Source organism: Anabrus simplex, chromosome 1 (assembly GCF_040414725.1).
Source record: "Anabrus simplex isolate iqAnaSimp1 chromosome 1, ASM4041472v1, whole genome shotgun sequence".
In the NCBI taxonomy this organism is placed as follows: Eukaryota; Metazoa; Arthropoda; class Insecta; order Orthoptera; family Tettigoniidae; genus Anabrus; species Anabrus simplex.
The window spans coordinates 1,223,280,043-1,223,298,624 of record NC_090265.1 but is presented as its reverse complement, the minus strand read 5'-3'; the positions used below and the strand labels follow the sequence as shown (position 1 = coordinate 1,223,298,624).

Genomic DNA, 18,582 nt, shown 5'->3' with positions numbered 1-18,582 from the left:
GACATGGAGGAGGACAGGTAAAATTCAAGAAAGATACAAAAATAAAAAGTGAAAAAAAATTTATAATATATTCACTTTCTTCATTCCTTATTATTCATAAGTATATCAGTCAAACCAAATTTTAGATGAGCTATGATTGATTGACTTGCAAAAATCTTTCATCGTGCCTTCCGATGCTAATGGGGGCTAAATGCTATATTCTGCGTTAGAGAATGTGTTTCTAACTGTGGAGAAGCATGTAGAATAACATCCTCAGTCTGAAGAATATGAATAGCTTTGCACTCTGATGATCACAACAGGCTTTCAAATCCAAGGCCACTGGAGATGTTATTCGAATACAGAATACGTCGAGCACAGCTGACAGAGTGGTTGCGGGACTAGCATTCTACTTCCCTTTCTGCCTAAGAAAGTGAAGATAAAATCGCTGCTCATGGTCATTGTTTTAAGTTATTGCGATTGTGCTGGTGATGGATGCTTTCGTTGTATTTGTCTTAAGGGAAAAACAATTAAGATACAGGTAATACAGGGTAGTTCATATAAAGAAGATGGTTTTTAATACTGTCTTCTGTTTGGCGATAGTTGCAAACGTGCGATAAGTTTCTAAATACACAGTATCTGTGGGAGAATTGCTTGCCCTCACGTTAGATTATGAAAATGTTATCCTTCTACCTGTCCTTGCCCGTCGATGCATATTTCTGGCAGTTCGCTGCAGTACCTCTGGGTCAATATTGTTGATTTCGGTAAAAAATATTATTCACTAAATCGTCATTTGTTTTTGGCCGATTACGATAAACTCGATCTTAAAGTAACCCCAACATAACAAATCTGGAGGGATGAGGTTGGGTAATCTTGGAGACCATAATGTCTATGAAATGTAACGTATGGACTATGGTGACATCATTCGGATAATTCAAAGAACTAAACTCCCAATGTCGTTTAAAACAAAATCCGCCAGAGTCCGTAGAGTATGAACGAAGATATGCTATTTTTAAAACCACTCAATTTATATGAATAATTCTGTATTAAGGGGCTTTATACACTAAAAATTTGTTTTTGATTTTATAGATTACCTCATCTTTCGCCTCTGTACCAATTTTCGTACATGAATTCCGAAGTTTTTTTTTTACATTTACATTTAATTAAATAGTTGCGTGCTCAGTTCAGGATAGTGGGAGTAGCAGTATGAACACAACTCTGCGCTGTACCTCGTGTAACGTTTGTTGTTTGAGTTGCATTGCTATTACACGTGACGTCACTTCCTCCGACATCGCCAATGCTGCATTTGAAGATTTCGATATTGATGACTCCGGTAATTAAGCAATTAACTCTTGTTGAAATGTTATTAATTAGTTTTTTACCATCGGCGTTGTAATAATAAGATAATGTGCCCTGCAAAGCATAACATGTAATTGATTCTTTTCATCTTAGTATTATTAAACACTATATTTTCCAATTTTTCGTATTCATACGTGTTAGCAACAAATCTTAGGTTATGGTAAAAATTCTACTTAAGTAAATTTCGACTTGAGCTGAGACCCCTAGAACGACCTATTTACGTAAGTCGAAGACTGTCTGTATTCCGACAAATAAAGCAGTGTAACGCTAAACGAGTATTATTTTATTTCTGTCCCCCTCCGCGCAGTACCCACCGCGTTACAGCACTACCCAACCCGTAAAATATCACAGGCTATTCATTTTTTACACTGACTGTATTATGATGTGTGTACGTTTTCTCTCATATCAAGGTCGTTGATTATAAAGGCGTTCTTTTTCTTTATCCGCAGATGGCCAACCTATGCTGGTGGTACTACATCTCCAAGCTGACGGAGTTCCTGGACACGGTAAGCATTAAAAACTCGTTATATTAGTTTTTCTGACGTGAAGCAATTAGCTTGGGTTGTGTATAATTGGAGGTATAGGTAAATTCTTCGTTACTGCTGTCACAGAATAATTTATGGTTTTGTTTAGCACGTCACTAAACAATTAGGTATGTTTCTCTAAAACTTATTCTTCAGTATGATTAGTCCCACCATGTGGGGTCACTGATGTAAATTGTCTTCTTCCATGAAGTCCTGTCGTTTACTATCTCCTCCAAAAGTTCGCGAAGGTTCATACTGTCTTCGTCGTTTACTGGGACGCCCTCTACTCCCTTTTACCTTTGGCAACATTTCCAGATTTCCAGCACATCTTTCTTGCTACATATCATAGCCATATACACTCCACCATCGCCACCACCACCACCACCACCCCTTTTTTTCATTTTTTAATGTTCCCGTAACATCTGAGCTCGGCTTTCCCAATTTTGAACTTTCGTATCTTTTAGCCATTCTCTCACTACCTCGTTTTTTTATTTTACCGACCTTTGTATGTCCAGCTGCAAACCTCAGCATCCTCATCTTTGTTTTGCTACATCCAGTTCATCAGCCCACTTTCTTGTCATCGGCCAGGTTCTAATCCGCAAGTCACAGATTCATTGACTACTGCAACTTCCCTCTCAATTTTTCTGACACCTTTCTATCACGCAATACACTGCATACCTTCGTCCACTTCAACGATGCGGATTTCAAACGGCTGTTTATTTTTTCCACCATTTTCTTGAATATATGAACCAATGTACTTGAATTTGCTTGTTGTTAGGATCTCTGTTCCATTCATCTTCACTCACGATTTCTTCTCCCTCAGAATCATGAACTCCTTATTTGGTTCTGATCATCCTCCTTCCTCTACTTTCCAATATTTCTCTCCATTCTTCCAACCAGTTTTCAGTTTCTGACCTTGCCTCTGTGCAAAGCACAACGTCATCAGCAAACATCATCGACCATGGTACCCCTTTCCCAACACGTAAGCCTCCCACCTTGTTAAGGTAAAAGACCATCAGGTAGATAGAGATTAATCTAATTCTCATGTATGAGTAAACCCTAAGGCTATGTATCACTCAAAGTGGTAGTGATATTCTTCCTTTCTCGACTGCTTAGCATCCTACTGGGTGAACCAAATGTATCTGTGACGATTCATGACTGTAAAGTGAAGTGTCTTATAAGAACTTGGATGTAAGTGACCAAAGCAGTGCCCTCAGCCAAGCTAAAGTACCACTGATTAGGCATCCTGAACCGGAGTTAGGCTTCAGTAGTGTGATCAAATTCTTTTTGCTCCTCCTGAACGTAGGTTATTATTGAAACAGAGAGCTAAAGAGAAATATCCCCCAATATAAGCCACGCTCTTTTATGGTGATTGCTCTACAGAAATAATCCTGGAAAGCCACGTGAATAAGTTCATAGTATCTCGGAAGATGGTTGAACTAGACGTGTGGATATTATTGCTAGCAGCTCGAAGGAAAATATATTTCTACTGTTGAATTCTATCCGTTATCTTCACTTCAGTGAGAATGACACCGGGCCGACGACCTTAAATGTTAGGCCCCTTTAAATAAAAAGCATCATCATTATCATCATCATGAGACCGGGCGAGTTGGCCGTGCGCGTAGAGGCGCACGGCTGTGAGCTTGCATCCGGGAGATAGTAGGTTCGAATCCCACTATCGGCAGCCCTGAAGATGGTTTTCCGTGGTTTCCCATTTTCACACCAGGCAAATGCTGGGGCTGTACCTTAATTAAGGCCACGGCCGCTTCCTTCCAACTCCTAGGCCTTTCCTATCCCATCGTAGCCATAAGACCTATCTGTGTCGGTGCGACGTAAAGCCCCTAGCAAAAGCATCATCATGAGAATGAGATCCCCTTATTCGTATTATTGGATACTGTCGCAAAGGGGAACTACAGTATTAGTAAATAAAGGGCAGGTTTGAGGAAAAGTCAAGAAAGTTGACTCCAAAAAGGAAAAGACACTGTGAAATCCTCCTCTGTACTTCGAAGAAAAGTATCACACATAGGCACCTGTCAGTACGAATGTTAGGGGCAGGGACAGCCTACTACATATGATAACAAGTTCAAAGTGGAGGTTTACCTCCAGCCATTGTGTGAATTATAGCTTTCATACTCTCCTTCTTTGTTTTTTACAAGCTGCTTTACGTCGCACCGACACTGATAAGTCTTATGGCAACGATGGGATAGGAAAGAGAGTGGGAAGGAAGAAGACGTGGCCTTAGTTAAGGTGGAGTCCCAGCATTTTCCTGGTGTAAAAATGAGAAACCACGGAAAACCATCTTCAGAGCTGCCGACAGTGGGGTTCGAACCCACTATCTCCCTAATACTGGATACTGGTCGCACTTAAGCGACTGCAGTTACCGAGCTCGGTCTTCTTCTTTGTAGCTGAGTATATTGTAGTGGGCCAACTCCCATTCCAAGAAAATGGATACAATTTTGAATGAGACGAGTTATGTGGTTTCTACCTTCCTCAAATCAAGTAACGTCGAAGCTCCATTTTCTGTTTGACGGCATTTAGAAGCTGAAACTAAGAAAAATAAGAGATGGACTACGATCGATACTCTCTTTATCAATAAAGTAATAAGAAAACCTTTCAGATCGCAGAAAAGTTCCATTTGTATCAATGGTTCGCAAACTGCTACTGCTCTGTAATGAGATCAAAAGGATAAAGATATCAAAGTGAGCAGGTCCTAAAATTGAGAACTTTTTGCGACCATGAAGTAATGAATAGAAATTATTGAGCTCCTACAGTGCGCTCTGATATTCTATTGTTACCGCACTCTGATGGCTGATGACAGGTGGCTAGCTTTGTCCATACATGAAATTCGAGGATGTGTAAAACAATAGAAGCCCGACCTAGCTGCCAGAAAATTATGACATGAACTATCGTCCGTCAGACTGAGGCAGTAATAACCATATAGGACTACTCAACGTTCATTGCGCTAGTTTGTCGTCTGTCAGTCGTCTTGTCGGCTCAAAAATTTCAAAGTACATAAAATCTCCCCTCTCCGTCACTTTTTCCCTACGACATCTCCATGAAACCACGCAAGACATCAGGAACGTTGGCCAGAATATAAAGCATACAGATTGAATGCAGCGAAATCAGATACAATGAAATTAATCCCGGTGACTCGTTGACCTCTTCTTGACTCCTAATGAAATAAAGCATGTTTCACATGTCTAAAATCCTAAAATGTAAATGTTTAACTTATATCGTCAAATAGCAGGGCCATATAAGTTCTACATACTTTTCTGGTGCCGTCTCCTCACAAAATGTTGGCGACAAGCTCTTTAGACTTTATGAGTCGTGAAATCACCAGCGTTTCGCTCCAGTGTAGCAGTGGGCTCATCAGTTGGATTGCTACACCGTTCCAAGACACTGCGCCGTTGAGACACCACTGCCAGCCTCCTTTGTAGTACAATGCAGTGATGGAACACTAGGGGAGTTATGGACCTATTCGCAATATAAATTTAATTATGGTTTACTTCGGGGAACTTAATTTTTCATAACAGCCAAAGGCAGACATTTATACAAGTGGAGGTATACTCAACTGCACAAAATTTGGCCGGCAAATTCATTGTATTTATTTAGGTCGTTATCTTGTAATTTATAGGACGTGTATTAATAATGTACAGGTCACCAAAACCTAGTCTTAATTATCCCTAATGTTGACGTGTAGCTGCTGAATTCAATACACGATAATAATCTCTTATCGCAGTTCGCTGTGCCTTCATGGTAGTCTGCGATGATACTTGCAAACTGTGGATGGCCGGTAGCCGAAGAGATGATACTTGGAATTCTACCACCTATTTCAAACAAAAGGATTTAGGAAGAAAGTATCTTCTGCGACAGCCAACATTGTTGCTTTTTTTTAGCGTGCATACCTCCCCTAATGCTTCGTTTCTGCACTGCCCTACAAAGGAGGCGTACGGTGATATCTCAACGGCGTCTTGGAAAGGTGTGGCAATCCAACTGATGAGCCCACTGCCACACTGGAGCGAAACGCTGGTAATTTCACTATTGAGAAAGCCGAAACAGCTTGAATACTGTAATATACGGAATCGCTGAAATGTAATTATGGTTTCCTTCGTCAAACTTTTGATATTTTTCCCATTTTGCTCTTTCCGTATGAGGTACTGTATCACGGACTTCAAACCGCTGTCAGAGTTTCTGCACGCCACTACTCATGTTCCCGATTCCCTCCCATACTGTCTCCTATGATCAGTTATATTAAGTTATGTGTGTCATTTCAGAAAATATGGAAGAAACAGGCTGCTTTACTGCGTAAGATTTATGACATTCCACCACGGTGAGAGTAGCTCCTCATTCGTGATGCCCTGAAAATGGTTTTCCGTGGTTTCCCATTTTCACACCAGGCAAATGCTGGGGCTGTGCCTTAATTAAGCCCACGGCCGCTGCCTTTCAACTCCTAGGCCTTTACTGTCCCATCGTCGCCATAAGACCTATCTGTGTCGGTGCGCCGTAAAGCCCATAGCATTCGTGATGCAATCTATCCACAATTAAATGACAGATAAAAATTAGTGATGAACCCTCCGCTTCAAAAGCACTCCACGATCTAAAATGATTGGAAATCACTGTTTTCCAGCATAGTGTCCTTATAAATCAGTACTGACGGTAAAAATCTACAACACATGACTGGGTTACGCCAACAGAGTGGACTCGGGTTTATGTTCGACAGTATGGACAACGCTAAATAGGATTAATACTGGTGTACCCTTAAAAGATTGAATTATACAAGTATTGGGGAGAAAGTAGCGACAACACTGTCGTAACTCGCAGTAACAATTGAGAACGCTGCTGTTGGCACCACATGTAGTAGGGAAGTAGAGGAATGCAACGCACCTGGGTGCGCTAGTGTTGGTTCTGTAGACAAACGAGTGGGATGCCGTCAATTTATGGTATCAAACTGGACCGCCCTAAATTGACGTTTCCGAAAGTATAAAGGCGAGTATGCATAAAGATCGAGATGGCAAGTGGAAGGTTTCTGGAATATCATCTTCGTCCTGCACTGTACAGGAAACGGACTCATTTCCAAATGCATCCCCTCATTATCCTACACGACAGTGCCCACTGTCATAATGCTGCTACTGTGAGAGAATTGTTGCCACGGTGAAAGTCCAGGAGAATCCATCCTATTCACCGGACATGAACCCTATGACTTCGATCTGTTCCCCAAACTAAAGGAACCAACTCCGACGGAAGCGTATCCATACACGAGGCTCCATGCTTCAAGCGGCAGGGCTCTCCGCCGCGACATCAATAAAGGCGGCACTGCTACTGGTATCCTGCGCCTTCCACACATCTGGCAACGAGTGCAACTTGTTGCACAGGATTACAGTGAAGGCCAGTAGTGTTATGATGGTTCTACGATAAATGGTTTCGTAAATATGCATACTCTATGTTGCCACTACTGCTTTCAAAACTTTTGTACACAAAATACGAATGGTGAATGTGACAGTCCAACATCTACTTAATTTATTTAGAACTATCCTGTGAAAACTCAGCTGGAAGATTTTATCACAGCCAATTACAAAGCTGCCAAAGCTGCTTCATACCGAGACAACTTAAACATTTCAGGATACTTGAATAGATCATCGTCATTATATAATATACGTTTCATAGTAGAAAGCACTGAAGTTACATAAACAGTCTGGCTCTTTGGCTGAATAATCAGCGCAGAAACCTTTGGTTCAGAAATCCAAGCCGGGGATTTTAGCCGAGTCTAGTTGTTTCCTCCTGATACACACCTTCATTTACTAGCGCCATCTGTGTCTACCCTCTAAAAAGGGAATGCTCGCGACCAAAAGGCTCAGTGTGGTGCAAACGTGTAAAGAAAGCAGGCACCCTGCCACGAGGACGCAGTCGTGATTTCTACAGTCAACTGAGCGAACCTGAAAGGGGTCAAATTGTGGCCTTCCCAGTAGTGAGATGATTCTTTCGGAGAATTGCCACACAAATTGGACGTGCCACGTCAGTTGTGCAACAATGATGGTAACAGTGGACACGTGAACATTCTCACATTCGTAAACGAGGACGTCCACGCAGCACAGACGCCCGCCAAGATCGTCGTATTGTAAGGGCAGCAGTGGCAGATCGTAGGCCTACAGCTACCACAGCACAGATAAGAGCGAATGTGAGCCTAGAAGTGTCAACATGAAGTTGCGTTCCGGTTATTAGCAGTGGGGCTACGGGCATGCACACCTCTAGCCCGTCTTTCACTCACGCCACAGCGTTCACAGTCGTCAGAATACCACCTGGAGGATGGAATGACACTCCGTGATATTCAGCGATGAAAGCAGATTCTGCCTGCACGCAAGCGATGGTCGTTCGCGCGTATGACGTAGACCTGATGAACGCTGCCTCGCAGACTGCATTCATCCAACACACATTGGCCCCGCCTCAGGCCTTATGGTCTAGGGTGTGATAAGCTACACCTCTCGTTCACCTTTGGTGTTTGTGGAAGGAACGCACTCTAGCGCTCGGTACGTGCCCGTTCTTTTGCCGTTATTGTAACAGCAAGCTGATGTGTTGTTCCAGGATAATGTTCGCCTACACACTGCCCATGAAACTGAACGTGCTCCGCAAGACGTTCAGCAACGTCCGTGGCCAGCACGATCTCCGGACTTGTCTCCAGTCGAGTACGTGTGGGGCATGATGAGACGACAAGTGAATCCTGCGACTCATCAACCCACAGAACTACGTGAGCAGGTCCATCAGGCGTGGAATAACGTATCCCAAGAGAGTATTCGTCACCTGTATGATCGAATGCATGCCAGAGTAAGCGTCTGCATTGCCGCCAGTGAAGGCTACATAGCGTATTAAAATGGGTGTTTCAGCATGAGCCCATACATGGTACCTCAGAACCGCTTGAGCTACTGATTTGTAAATTTAGTCATTTCATGTACTTCATATGTATTGATATTGTACAGGCTTTTGGGCTTGTGCCGTGTCAAGAAAATAAGGTGAAATTCTTAACGTTTCGCAGAAAACTGTGCTCTGCGTCCTCAGAAGAATTCTCAACTGTTCACGAGAAAGGCTTCTTAAACAATGACACTTTTGAATTTGGAATGTTATAATAGAAGTAGAAGTGGAAATGGTACGTTCATTCACCACCAGATGGTCCCTAGGACGTGGCACAACGCTAGCGTTCGAAGCGGAAGCTGACCGAACCATCACAATCAGACTAAGCGGTTCACAAAACGTGTTTGCGTAACATATCGTCGCTGCCGGGACAAAACCTCCTATGTGATAATATTTCTGAAGATATACTGACCCGCAGCACATACATCATGAAGAGCGAGAATGCCTTGACCATATTCAAACAATATTGCACCTTATATGACAGATCCTTATCGGCCAAAGTTCTAAGCTATTTTTTTTCACATAGGAGGTTTTGTCCCGGCAGCGACGATATGACAGGTGTAAGACATAGACATAAGCTTGGAATATGTATTGTTTCTAGAATAAATGTTGAGTTAATTGGAAACCTCTCAAACGGTGTTCTAGTTTTCTTTCCCCGGCAGTATATGTTACCAGCGCTACTTTTACGCTGTGAAATGACGGACACTAAAATCGCCGACAAGGAACGGACTTCAAGCCTTTGAAATGTGGACGTATCGCAGAATGTTCAAGAACTCACGGGTAGACTACTATACATCACGAACGAGGAGGTGCTCCGTCGAGTACTGGAAGATCATCTGAAGTCTTAACACTCACATACGCAAAATCTGACAGTGGTTCGACATTCACGACAGGGCAACACTGTTACGGGAAACAGAATATAGGAAAAGTTACTCCAGGATGTCGTTCACTAACTTCCTGTGAGGAGACGGCGCAGGAAGAAAGTAGAAGACTACTGTAGCTCGGTGAGACAAGTTTACTGCCACTGCTGTCATCACGCTGTGACACATTGAACTCGCCTCAGTAGTTCCAGTGCCTGAAGGTACTGTGCTCGTTCCAACTGACTAACCGTCTAACCATCGTTCTAATGGGGCCACTTCCTTTCATTAAATGGGACCGATTTCACATTGTATACACAATAACACACCTGTCGCCGACTTCAGTACAAACTTTACGTTGTGCAAGTACTGAACAGCCCCACGTCGTCTGTCACAAGAACGGGAGACAATTCAAATGATATTGAGAAATATGACAACATTCACCACACTGCGCAATCACGGGTCAAATAATGTGCACATATTTCAATCCACTAACAGCAAATAACGATCCGTGAATGTAACAATAATGAATCAAGTGAGTTCGTTACGAGGTACGGATCGTTTACGAGTAAGCTTACAGTCAAGAGATAATGGATTTCAAACCCATATCAGCAGCCTTGAAGTTGATTTTGCGGGATTTCTCATTTTCACGCCGGAAAAGATACGGATTGTACGCAATGGCGACTGGTCGCCATCAGACTGGGTAATACAGAATAGTGCTGATAAGATGTATGTCGGTATATATTACTAAGAGAAGGCTACAGTATGTGCGTCTTCGGTGTTGTGTCGTGAGCCCTCCTGCCACATTTGGACCGGCCACCACAGGATGTATTGCCGCTCATAAACAGAATCAGTACATGGTTTATGCGTTCGTCGCATTTAATGTTTTATCAAACTTAATTATTATCGAAGTACAATTCACCTCGCGTGTGGATAACCACAACAAACATGACCGTATATCTATCGGTTCGCTGCTAGTGGCTTTACGTCGCACCGTAGGTCTTATGGCGACGATGGGATAGGAGAGGCCTAGGAGTTGGAAGGAAGCGGCCGTGGCCTTAATTAAGGTACAGCCCCAGCATTTACCTAGTGTGAAAATGGGAAACCACGGAAAACCATATTCAGGGCTGCCGACAGTGGGATTCGAACCCACTATCTCCCGGATGCAAGCTCACAGCCGCGCGCCCCTAACTGCACGGCCAACTCGCCCGGTATCTATAGGTTCAATTGCTTCTGAAAAGTGTACCTACGAGTAACTTATACAATACCATGCGCGCATTCCTTCTTCTTTGAGCGATTGTACTTTACTTAAGGCCCTAGTCACTACCTTTCTTGTCTAGCCCAACTGTAAACAGTAATTACTAGCAAATAATAATAATAATAAGAAGAAGAAGAATCATCATAATTTCGTGTGTCTATTGCTAGCCTAGTGCAACCATCGTAACGCAGGTCCTCCGACGATGCGTGTTATTGTAGTGGAGGACAGTGTTGAGGGTGGTGTGTGAGATGCAGGGATGTTGGAGATATCAGAGACACCCAGTCCTAGAGCCAAGGGAATAAACTATGTAAGGTTTAAATCTCCAATCCGATAGGAAATCGAGTCCCGCGGCCCTCTGAATCGAAGTCAACTACGCTGAGCATTTAGCCAAGGAGCCGGAAATAATAAGAATAAGAATAAATTCTACAAGTCTTTGTGAATTAGGAATGTAACTCCACAATACTTGAACCCAGTTCTGTGGCCTCGTTTTAGTTTTTCACCTCTTTTAAACATTAAAAAACCCGTCGTCGCTTTGGTCTCTGTCACTGCTTATCTTACCCTCCATGATTAGAGTGCTTTATTCTCCTAGGTAATCTACCACCCTCCATTCGCCTCACATGACTCCACCACCAAAGCCAATTTATACACATACTTATTCCATCGAGTTCAGTGCTAAACCTTGCATCTTCTCATTCTCATTCCGAGTACCCTCCTGCCATTGTTACCACCTGTTTGTACCAACAATCATTCCCGCTACCTTCATGTCTGTTACCGCCAACCTATGAAAAATATATCCTTAATGCACCCTACTTTCATTCCTGTACAAAAAGGTGGGTCTGAGAACAAACCTATGCAAACATTTCTCCTGAACATTCACTTCCCTCTTACAGAATACCATAGATCTCAACTGTGAGCTTTAGTTTTGCTACATCTTGATTTAATTTTACTTAATATTACTACTATCCAGTGCCGACCCCAATAAATAGAGATTAAGGCCAGGAAGAAGAAGATATTACCATCCTGCCATGTGATGCTTTTCCTTGGTGGATGCAATATTTCTGCAATTAATTGCCTCTTAGCACAAACCAATGTCTCAGTCTCATTTATGGCTGTGGCAATATGAAGGCTGCTCAGGTATGAGTAGGGCCCAGATCTCTATACACAAAAACGCTCCAAAATATGCGTGCTATGATGCACTAAGAATGCAGAAAACGTGTACTCAAGGAAGGAAAGAAAGAAAGAAAGAAAGAAAGATTCACTTAAAATCATCTCATTTTATACCTACACAAGGCGTTAGTCATTCATCTATTTACAGAAATTATCATCGCAAAAGGCAACTAGAAAATTTTCAATGTTTTCAGGAAGCAAACTAGTCATATATTCAATCAAAATGAGTATATAGGCTGAGAATTGAATTGAATTGAATTGAATTGAATTGAATTGAATTGAATTGAATTGAATTGAATTTATTGGTTAGAGTTTTTCCACTGAGACTAATGAGCCCCTTTATGTAGCATCTACATTGAAAACAATACACAGAACAATTATTACAGAAAAAAGAGGGAGAAAATTAAACTAAATCTGAAGTTTGAAAATTGAATATCATAGACTTACATACTACAAATATAAACTACACAAAAATAATACACAGTGGTTAACCTTAAGTATTACAAACAATTATATCGGGCAACCTGCTTGCGTCCGCCTCTGTGGTGTTGTGGTTAGCGTGATTAGCTGCCACCCCCCGGAGGCCAGGGTTCGATTCCCGGCTCTGCCACGAAATTTGAAAACTGGTACGAGGGCTGAAACGGGGTCCACTCAGCCTCGGGAGGTTAACTGAGTAGAGGTGGGTTCGATTCCCTCCTCAGGCATCATCGAAGTGGTTTTCCGTGGTTTCCCATTTCTCCTCCAGGCGAATGCCGGGACGGTACCTAGCTTAAGGCCACGGCCGCTTCCTTCCTTCTTCCTTGCCTGTCCCTTCCAATCTTTCCCCCCCCCCACAAAGCCCCTGTTCAGAATACCAGGTGAGACTGCCTGGGCGAGGTACTGGTCCTCCTCCCCAATTGTATCCCCAACCCAAAGTCTCACGCTCCAGGACACTACCCTTGAAGCGGTAGAGATGGGATCCCTCGCGGAGTCCGAGGGAAAAACCAACCCCGGAGGGTAAACAGATTAAGAAGAAGAACTTGCTTGCAATAAAGTTCTATGTTGATTATTAAAAGGAGATAGTGTAATTATGTAAAATGCTGTCAAAAGGAAGGAATCTATTTACTGTGGAATGAAATTACTAGGATTGAAACAATGTAAAATAATAATATCAATGGCTTATGGGAAATGAGATGACGTAGCGAACCTACTGTGCAAAAGAAGGCTTCATAAATTAATGTCTGTTCGTGTAATCATACAGGAAGCCGGTCGTTAAGTACTTTTGAGAGACTGGTGTTGGTAGAATTCATAAATCAGTGAAGATTAAAAGTATTAAAAAGCCGTGATACTGTGCAGAGGAAATGTACGTATGTTACAGTACGATGTATGAGGAACTGAAATGTAGATTTTGTGTATCGGTTATGAAAGTGGCGTTAATGTACTCATACGTGTTCTTTCCATTTATGTCCTCTTAAAAATCTACCGACTGTGGCGGGCTCGATCATACTACCTGGAGCCGGGCTGAGTGGCTCAGACGGTTGAGACGCTGGCCCTCTGACCCCATCTTGGCAAGTTCGATCCTGGCTCAGCCCGGTGGTATTTGAAGGTACTCGTATACGTCAGCCTCGTGTCGGTAGACTTATTGGCACGTAAAAGAAATCCTACGGGACTAAATTCCGGCACCTCGGCGTCTCCGAAAACCGTACAAAGTAGGGGGACGTAAATCATAAATACACATACATACATTATTATTATAGACCGTTATGCCTCCCAGCGTTCAGTCTGCATGCCTCTGTGAATTCACTAAACGTCGCCACAATCCTCTGTTTGCAACTAGTGCTGTGGCCTCACTTTGTTCTATACCTCTTATCCCTAAATCGTTAGAAACCGAGTCTAACCATCATCGTCTTGGTCTCCCTCTACTCCTCTTACCCTCCATAACAGAGTCCATTATTCTCCTAGGTAACCTATCCTCCTCCATTCGTCTCACTTGACCCCATCACCGAAACCGGTTTATGCGCACAGCTTCATCCATTGAGTTAATTCCTAACTTAGCCTTTATCTCCTCATTCTGAGTACCTCCTACCATTGTTCCTACCTGTTTGTACCAGCAATCATTCTCGCTACTTTCATGTCTGTTACTTCTAACTTATGAATAAGATATCCTGAGTCCACCCAGCTTTCGCTCCCGTAAAGCAAAGTTGGTCTGAAAACAGACCGATATAAAGATAGTTTCGTCTGGGAGCTGACTTCCTTCTTACAGAATACTGTTTATCGCAACTGCGAGCTCACTGCATTAGCTTTACTACACCTTGAATCAATCTCACTTACTATATTACCATCCTGGGAGAACACACAACCTAAATACTTAAAATTATCTACCTGTTTCAGCTTTGTATCACCAATCTGACATTGAATTCTGTTGAATTTCTTACCTACTGACATCAATTTAGTCTTCGAGGGGCTAATTTTCATACCATGCTCATTGTACCTATTTTCAAGTTCCAAGGTTCGGCACAATCTGCTATTAAGACCAAGTCGTCAGCATAGGCCAGACTGCTTACTACATTTCCACCTAACTGAATCCCTCCCTGCCACTTTATGCCTTTCAGCAGATGATCCATGTAAGTACCCTGAACCAAGAACTCATTCTATCATCAATTCTCACTGCAGCCCAATTTTCAGCATAAATGCCTTTGATTGATTTTAATAATCTACCCTTAATTCCATAGTCCCTTAGTATAGCGAACATCTTTTCCCTCGGTACCCTGTCATATGCTTTCTCTAGATCTACGAAACACAAACACAACTGTCTATTCCTCTTGTAAAATTTTTCAACTACCTGGCGCATACTGAATATCTGATCCTGACAGCCCCTCTGTGGTCTGAAACCACGCTGTTTTCATCCAACTTCCTCTCAACGACTGATCGCCCCTCCCTTCCAAGATGCCAGTGAATACTTTGCCTGGTATACTAATCAATGAGATACCTCGATAGTTGTTGCAATCCTTCCCATTCCCTGCGTATAGTTAGGTGTAATTACTGCTTTTGTCCAATCTGAAGGTACATTACCAACACTCCATGCTAATCTTACTACTCTATGAAGCCATTTCATCCCTGCCTCCCCACTATACTTCAACATTTCAGGTCTAATTTCATCTATTCCCGCTGTTTTATGACAATGGAGTTTATTTACCATCCTTTCTACTTCCTCAAGCGTAATTTCACCAACATCATTTTCTTCCTCCTCATGAGCTTGGTTGTTCGCGGCACCACCAGGAAGATTTCCTTTTACGTTGAGAAGATTTCCAAGTATTCCCTCCACCTGTCCAGTGATTCCCTGGGATCTATTATGAGTTCACCTGAATTACCCAAAACACTGTTCATTTCCTTTTTCCCTTCCTTCCTAAGATTCTTTATTACTGTCCAGAAAGGTTTTCCTGCTGCGTGATCTATCCTTTCCAGGTTATTAGCAAAATCTTACCACGGCTTCTTTTTGGATTCAACAACTATTTGTTTCGCCCTGTTTCTTCCTCTTCTGATAAGCCTTCGTTTTACGTTTACATGCTGCTCTCACTTCATCATTCCACCAAGATGTTCGCTTTTTCCCAACATTATTATTATTTACACTGCCTTGAGCATGGGAGGGGAGCACCTACACTATGCAGCTGGTCCTGTTAACATATACAGTATATTATTATTATTACAACACTGTTAGTTTTTATCCTTCCTTCCTTTCTCCCTCCCTCCCTCCCTCCCTCCCTACCTTCCTTCCTTCCTTGTAGCCTAGCTGTATTTAATGTTTTATCACTAGGTTCCTTGTTCTTACATTGGTCAGCAAGACTTGTTGGACAAAAATTATTATTATTATTATTATTATTATTATTATTATTATTATTATTATTGCTGTTGCTGCTGCTGCTGTTGTTGTTGTTGTTGCTGTTATTATTATTATTATTATTATTATTATTATTATTATTATTATTATTATTATTATTATTGCTGTTGCTGCTGTTGTTGTTGTTGTTGTTGTTATTATTATTATTATTATTATTATTATTATTATTATTATTATTATTATTATTATTAAGTAACCGAAGTCTTACTTCCATTTCGATTGTGTATAGCATCAAACGTCATTGGAAAAAATAGGCCTTCTCTAGATAGCATAAATATTAATTATTCATCCCAACTTCAGATCGAACATTCCATGTAGAGTAATTTATTGAATTTCATATCATCGCAGGTCTTCTTTGTGCTACGGAAAAAGGACAACCAAGTGTCTATCCTCCATCTGTATCATCACACGCTGACGCCCATCGAGACATGGATCTGCGTCAAGTTCCTGGCAGGTATGTACTGAAAAATGTTTATTTTCAACTTTAAAACATGTCATGTAAAAATATGGTGCAACTTAGTCTTATTTTTAACATTTTTTCTGTGTATCAAATTCAGTAGAGTGAATAATTACTGCAAATACTTTCTCCAAAGTATCAACGGTGTCGCATCCGTACGACGATAAAGAAACTAAAATATTAATTGCAAGCCGAATGAGGGTATTATGTCTTTGGAAAACAAGTGTCGAATAGTATTAAACAAATTCTAGGAATACATCCTCTCGGACTCACAATTTACAGATCCAAACGTGCGTACATGGGCCATAAAACGTATCTTATCTTGTTTTGTTCCCTAGCGAACTTCAAAGTTTGTTGCTATACGTGGAATCAGATAGGGAACCTCACAACCTGGGAGAGAGTGATGGCGACAGTAGGTGAGTCTGGAATTGCTTCTACTTCTTCGTGCAGGCCTCATGTTCTCTTTCGATGCTGATTGAGGCCAAGAGAGTATTTAATTTTCGTGTTCTTCGTGACTCTTCCCATTCTCTTTCAGATACCCTCATTCTTCGACTCATCCATTCTTTCAACTGATAACTGCAAGAGCGGGTGGTTACACATTTGTCCTTCCCCTTAAAACACCACCAATACCACCATCACTACCAGACAGGGAACTTCAAAGTGAAGATATAGGCGCAAGTAAGCAGAAGCACCGCCAGGTTTGGCTGAGAGCCCCGTTGTCACCATCCCTGAGAAGTTTGACCCTCTTAGTCTCCTCATACAACAGACAGTGGATACCGACAACATACATATCCCACTTTCAGGGAAGGTTCTCCAGTTCTAGTAGAGGACATGATGAAAGTTTCTGTCCCTTTGCTTCTTGTTGTGAATGTAGCTTATTGCTAACTACTACTTGCAACGACTGTGGCATAAAACACAATGAACACATCTCAATTCGAATGGAGAGTGCATTTTCCTCCTATGTTTGTAATTGTGCCGTCCCAAATTCCACAGTAGCCACATACGGTGAGAAAGTTCACAAAGAAACCTGCTAACTGCAACCGGTCTTCTATTTTACAATAACATCATAACTCAGTAAGAGAAAATCAATTGGTCTAAGATCACTGCAAACTGCAGGACTAGAATAATCGCTTCACAAGTCAGAAACTGTTCATTTATGCTTGCCCTAAAATCTTGTTCTTCTGGAAGTGAAATACGCTCAATGGACGTTGGCGGTCAATCTGGTCCAGGCCTGCCTGAAGAGCTGCTCGGTATTTGCTGCCTTCAGCACGTCGCAGGCCTTTTCCTACTCCCATCTTGTTCAGCCAGGATCTTCGGAGTGAATGTGTCAGAAGAGATAGTGCAAGGACGAAGAGTGCACGATGGAGGCCTATGTCAAAATCTCCTCTTAAATCGCACCATAGAGTAGCTCGTGAGAAGTGAGCAGGAACACTGGAAGCGTGCGCTCTTTTCTGATGAGGTCACCCCTACAACAGTACACTAGAGTCTGTAGACGATCCGGTGAGACAACGATCCCTTCATCCTGGAGCACCGTCAGCAGCAAGAGGATTCCACTTGTTAAGCGGTGGGACAGCAGCCTGAACGGTGGAGGTGATTAACTACAGGCTCTCTTGAACTGTTGTCGTTGTGATAAAGTTTATGCTGACCAATACACAAAATTTAAATTTCTAGACAACCGACTATGATTCTAGTGAACAACCCTTTGCGGTGGGCAAAGAAAATTGCTGAATATTTTTTTATCTCTTGTAGGTGGACATGGAACCTTTTCGAACCTGATCAATAACATAGTCCACGTCATCATGTACTTCTACTATATGGTGTCAGCCATGGGTCCTCAGTATCAGAAGTTCCTGTGGTGGAAGAAATACCTCACTACACTGCAGCTGGTAAGTAGTTAAGACTAAGATTATGTTCCCCTGATGGTATAATATTTAATCATTCATTTATTTGTATATACTGAACCCTTGAACTTACCATTCCATCGTTGGTCGGCCACGGCTGCTACATTAGAACAATTTAGAACTCTTAAATCTTGGGTCGTTGCGGGAATAAATTCGGTCACGATCTTAACCAAACGATGGGGTTCAGAAGAGAGCCTAACTACTTGAAATGAGGAGCAAGAATGTGCTTACTAACTTTTATTAAACTGAAAGAGCACGATAACATCATTAATTTAATATGCATTCTTGCCACAAAAATAAAAA

At 42.0% G+C, this 18,582-nt stretch overlaps 1 protein-coding gene across 2 annotated transcripts in view; it reads left to right on the top strand.

The window, feature by feature from the left end:
- The window catches only part of LOC136858211 (very long chain fatty acid elongase AAEL008004), a 301,631-nt gene that overhangs the window by 224,471 nt on the left and 58,578 nt on the right, over positions 1-18,582 (top strand). For both annotated transcript variants that reach the window (XM_067137592.2, XM_067137591.2), the window contains 3 exons: positions 1,785-1,841; positions 16,270-16,375; positions 18,128-18,264. In XM_067137592.2, coding sequence (XP_066993693.1) covers positions 1,785-1,841; positions 16,270-16,375; positions 18,128-18,264 — 300 coding nt within the window. The remainder of the gene's footprint in view (positions 1-1,784; positions 1,842-16,269; positions 16,376-18,127; positions 18,265-18,582) is intronic.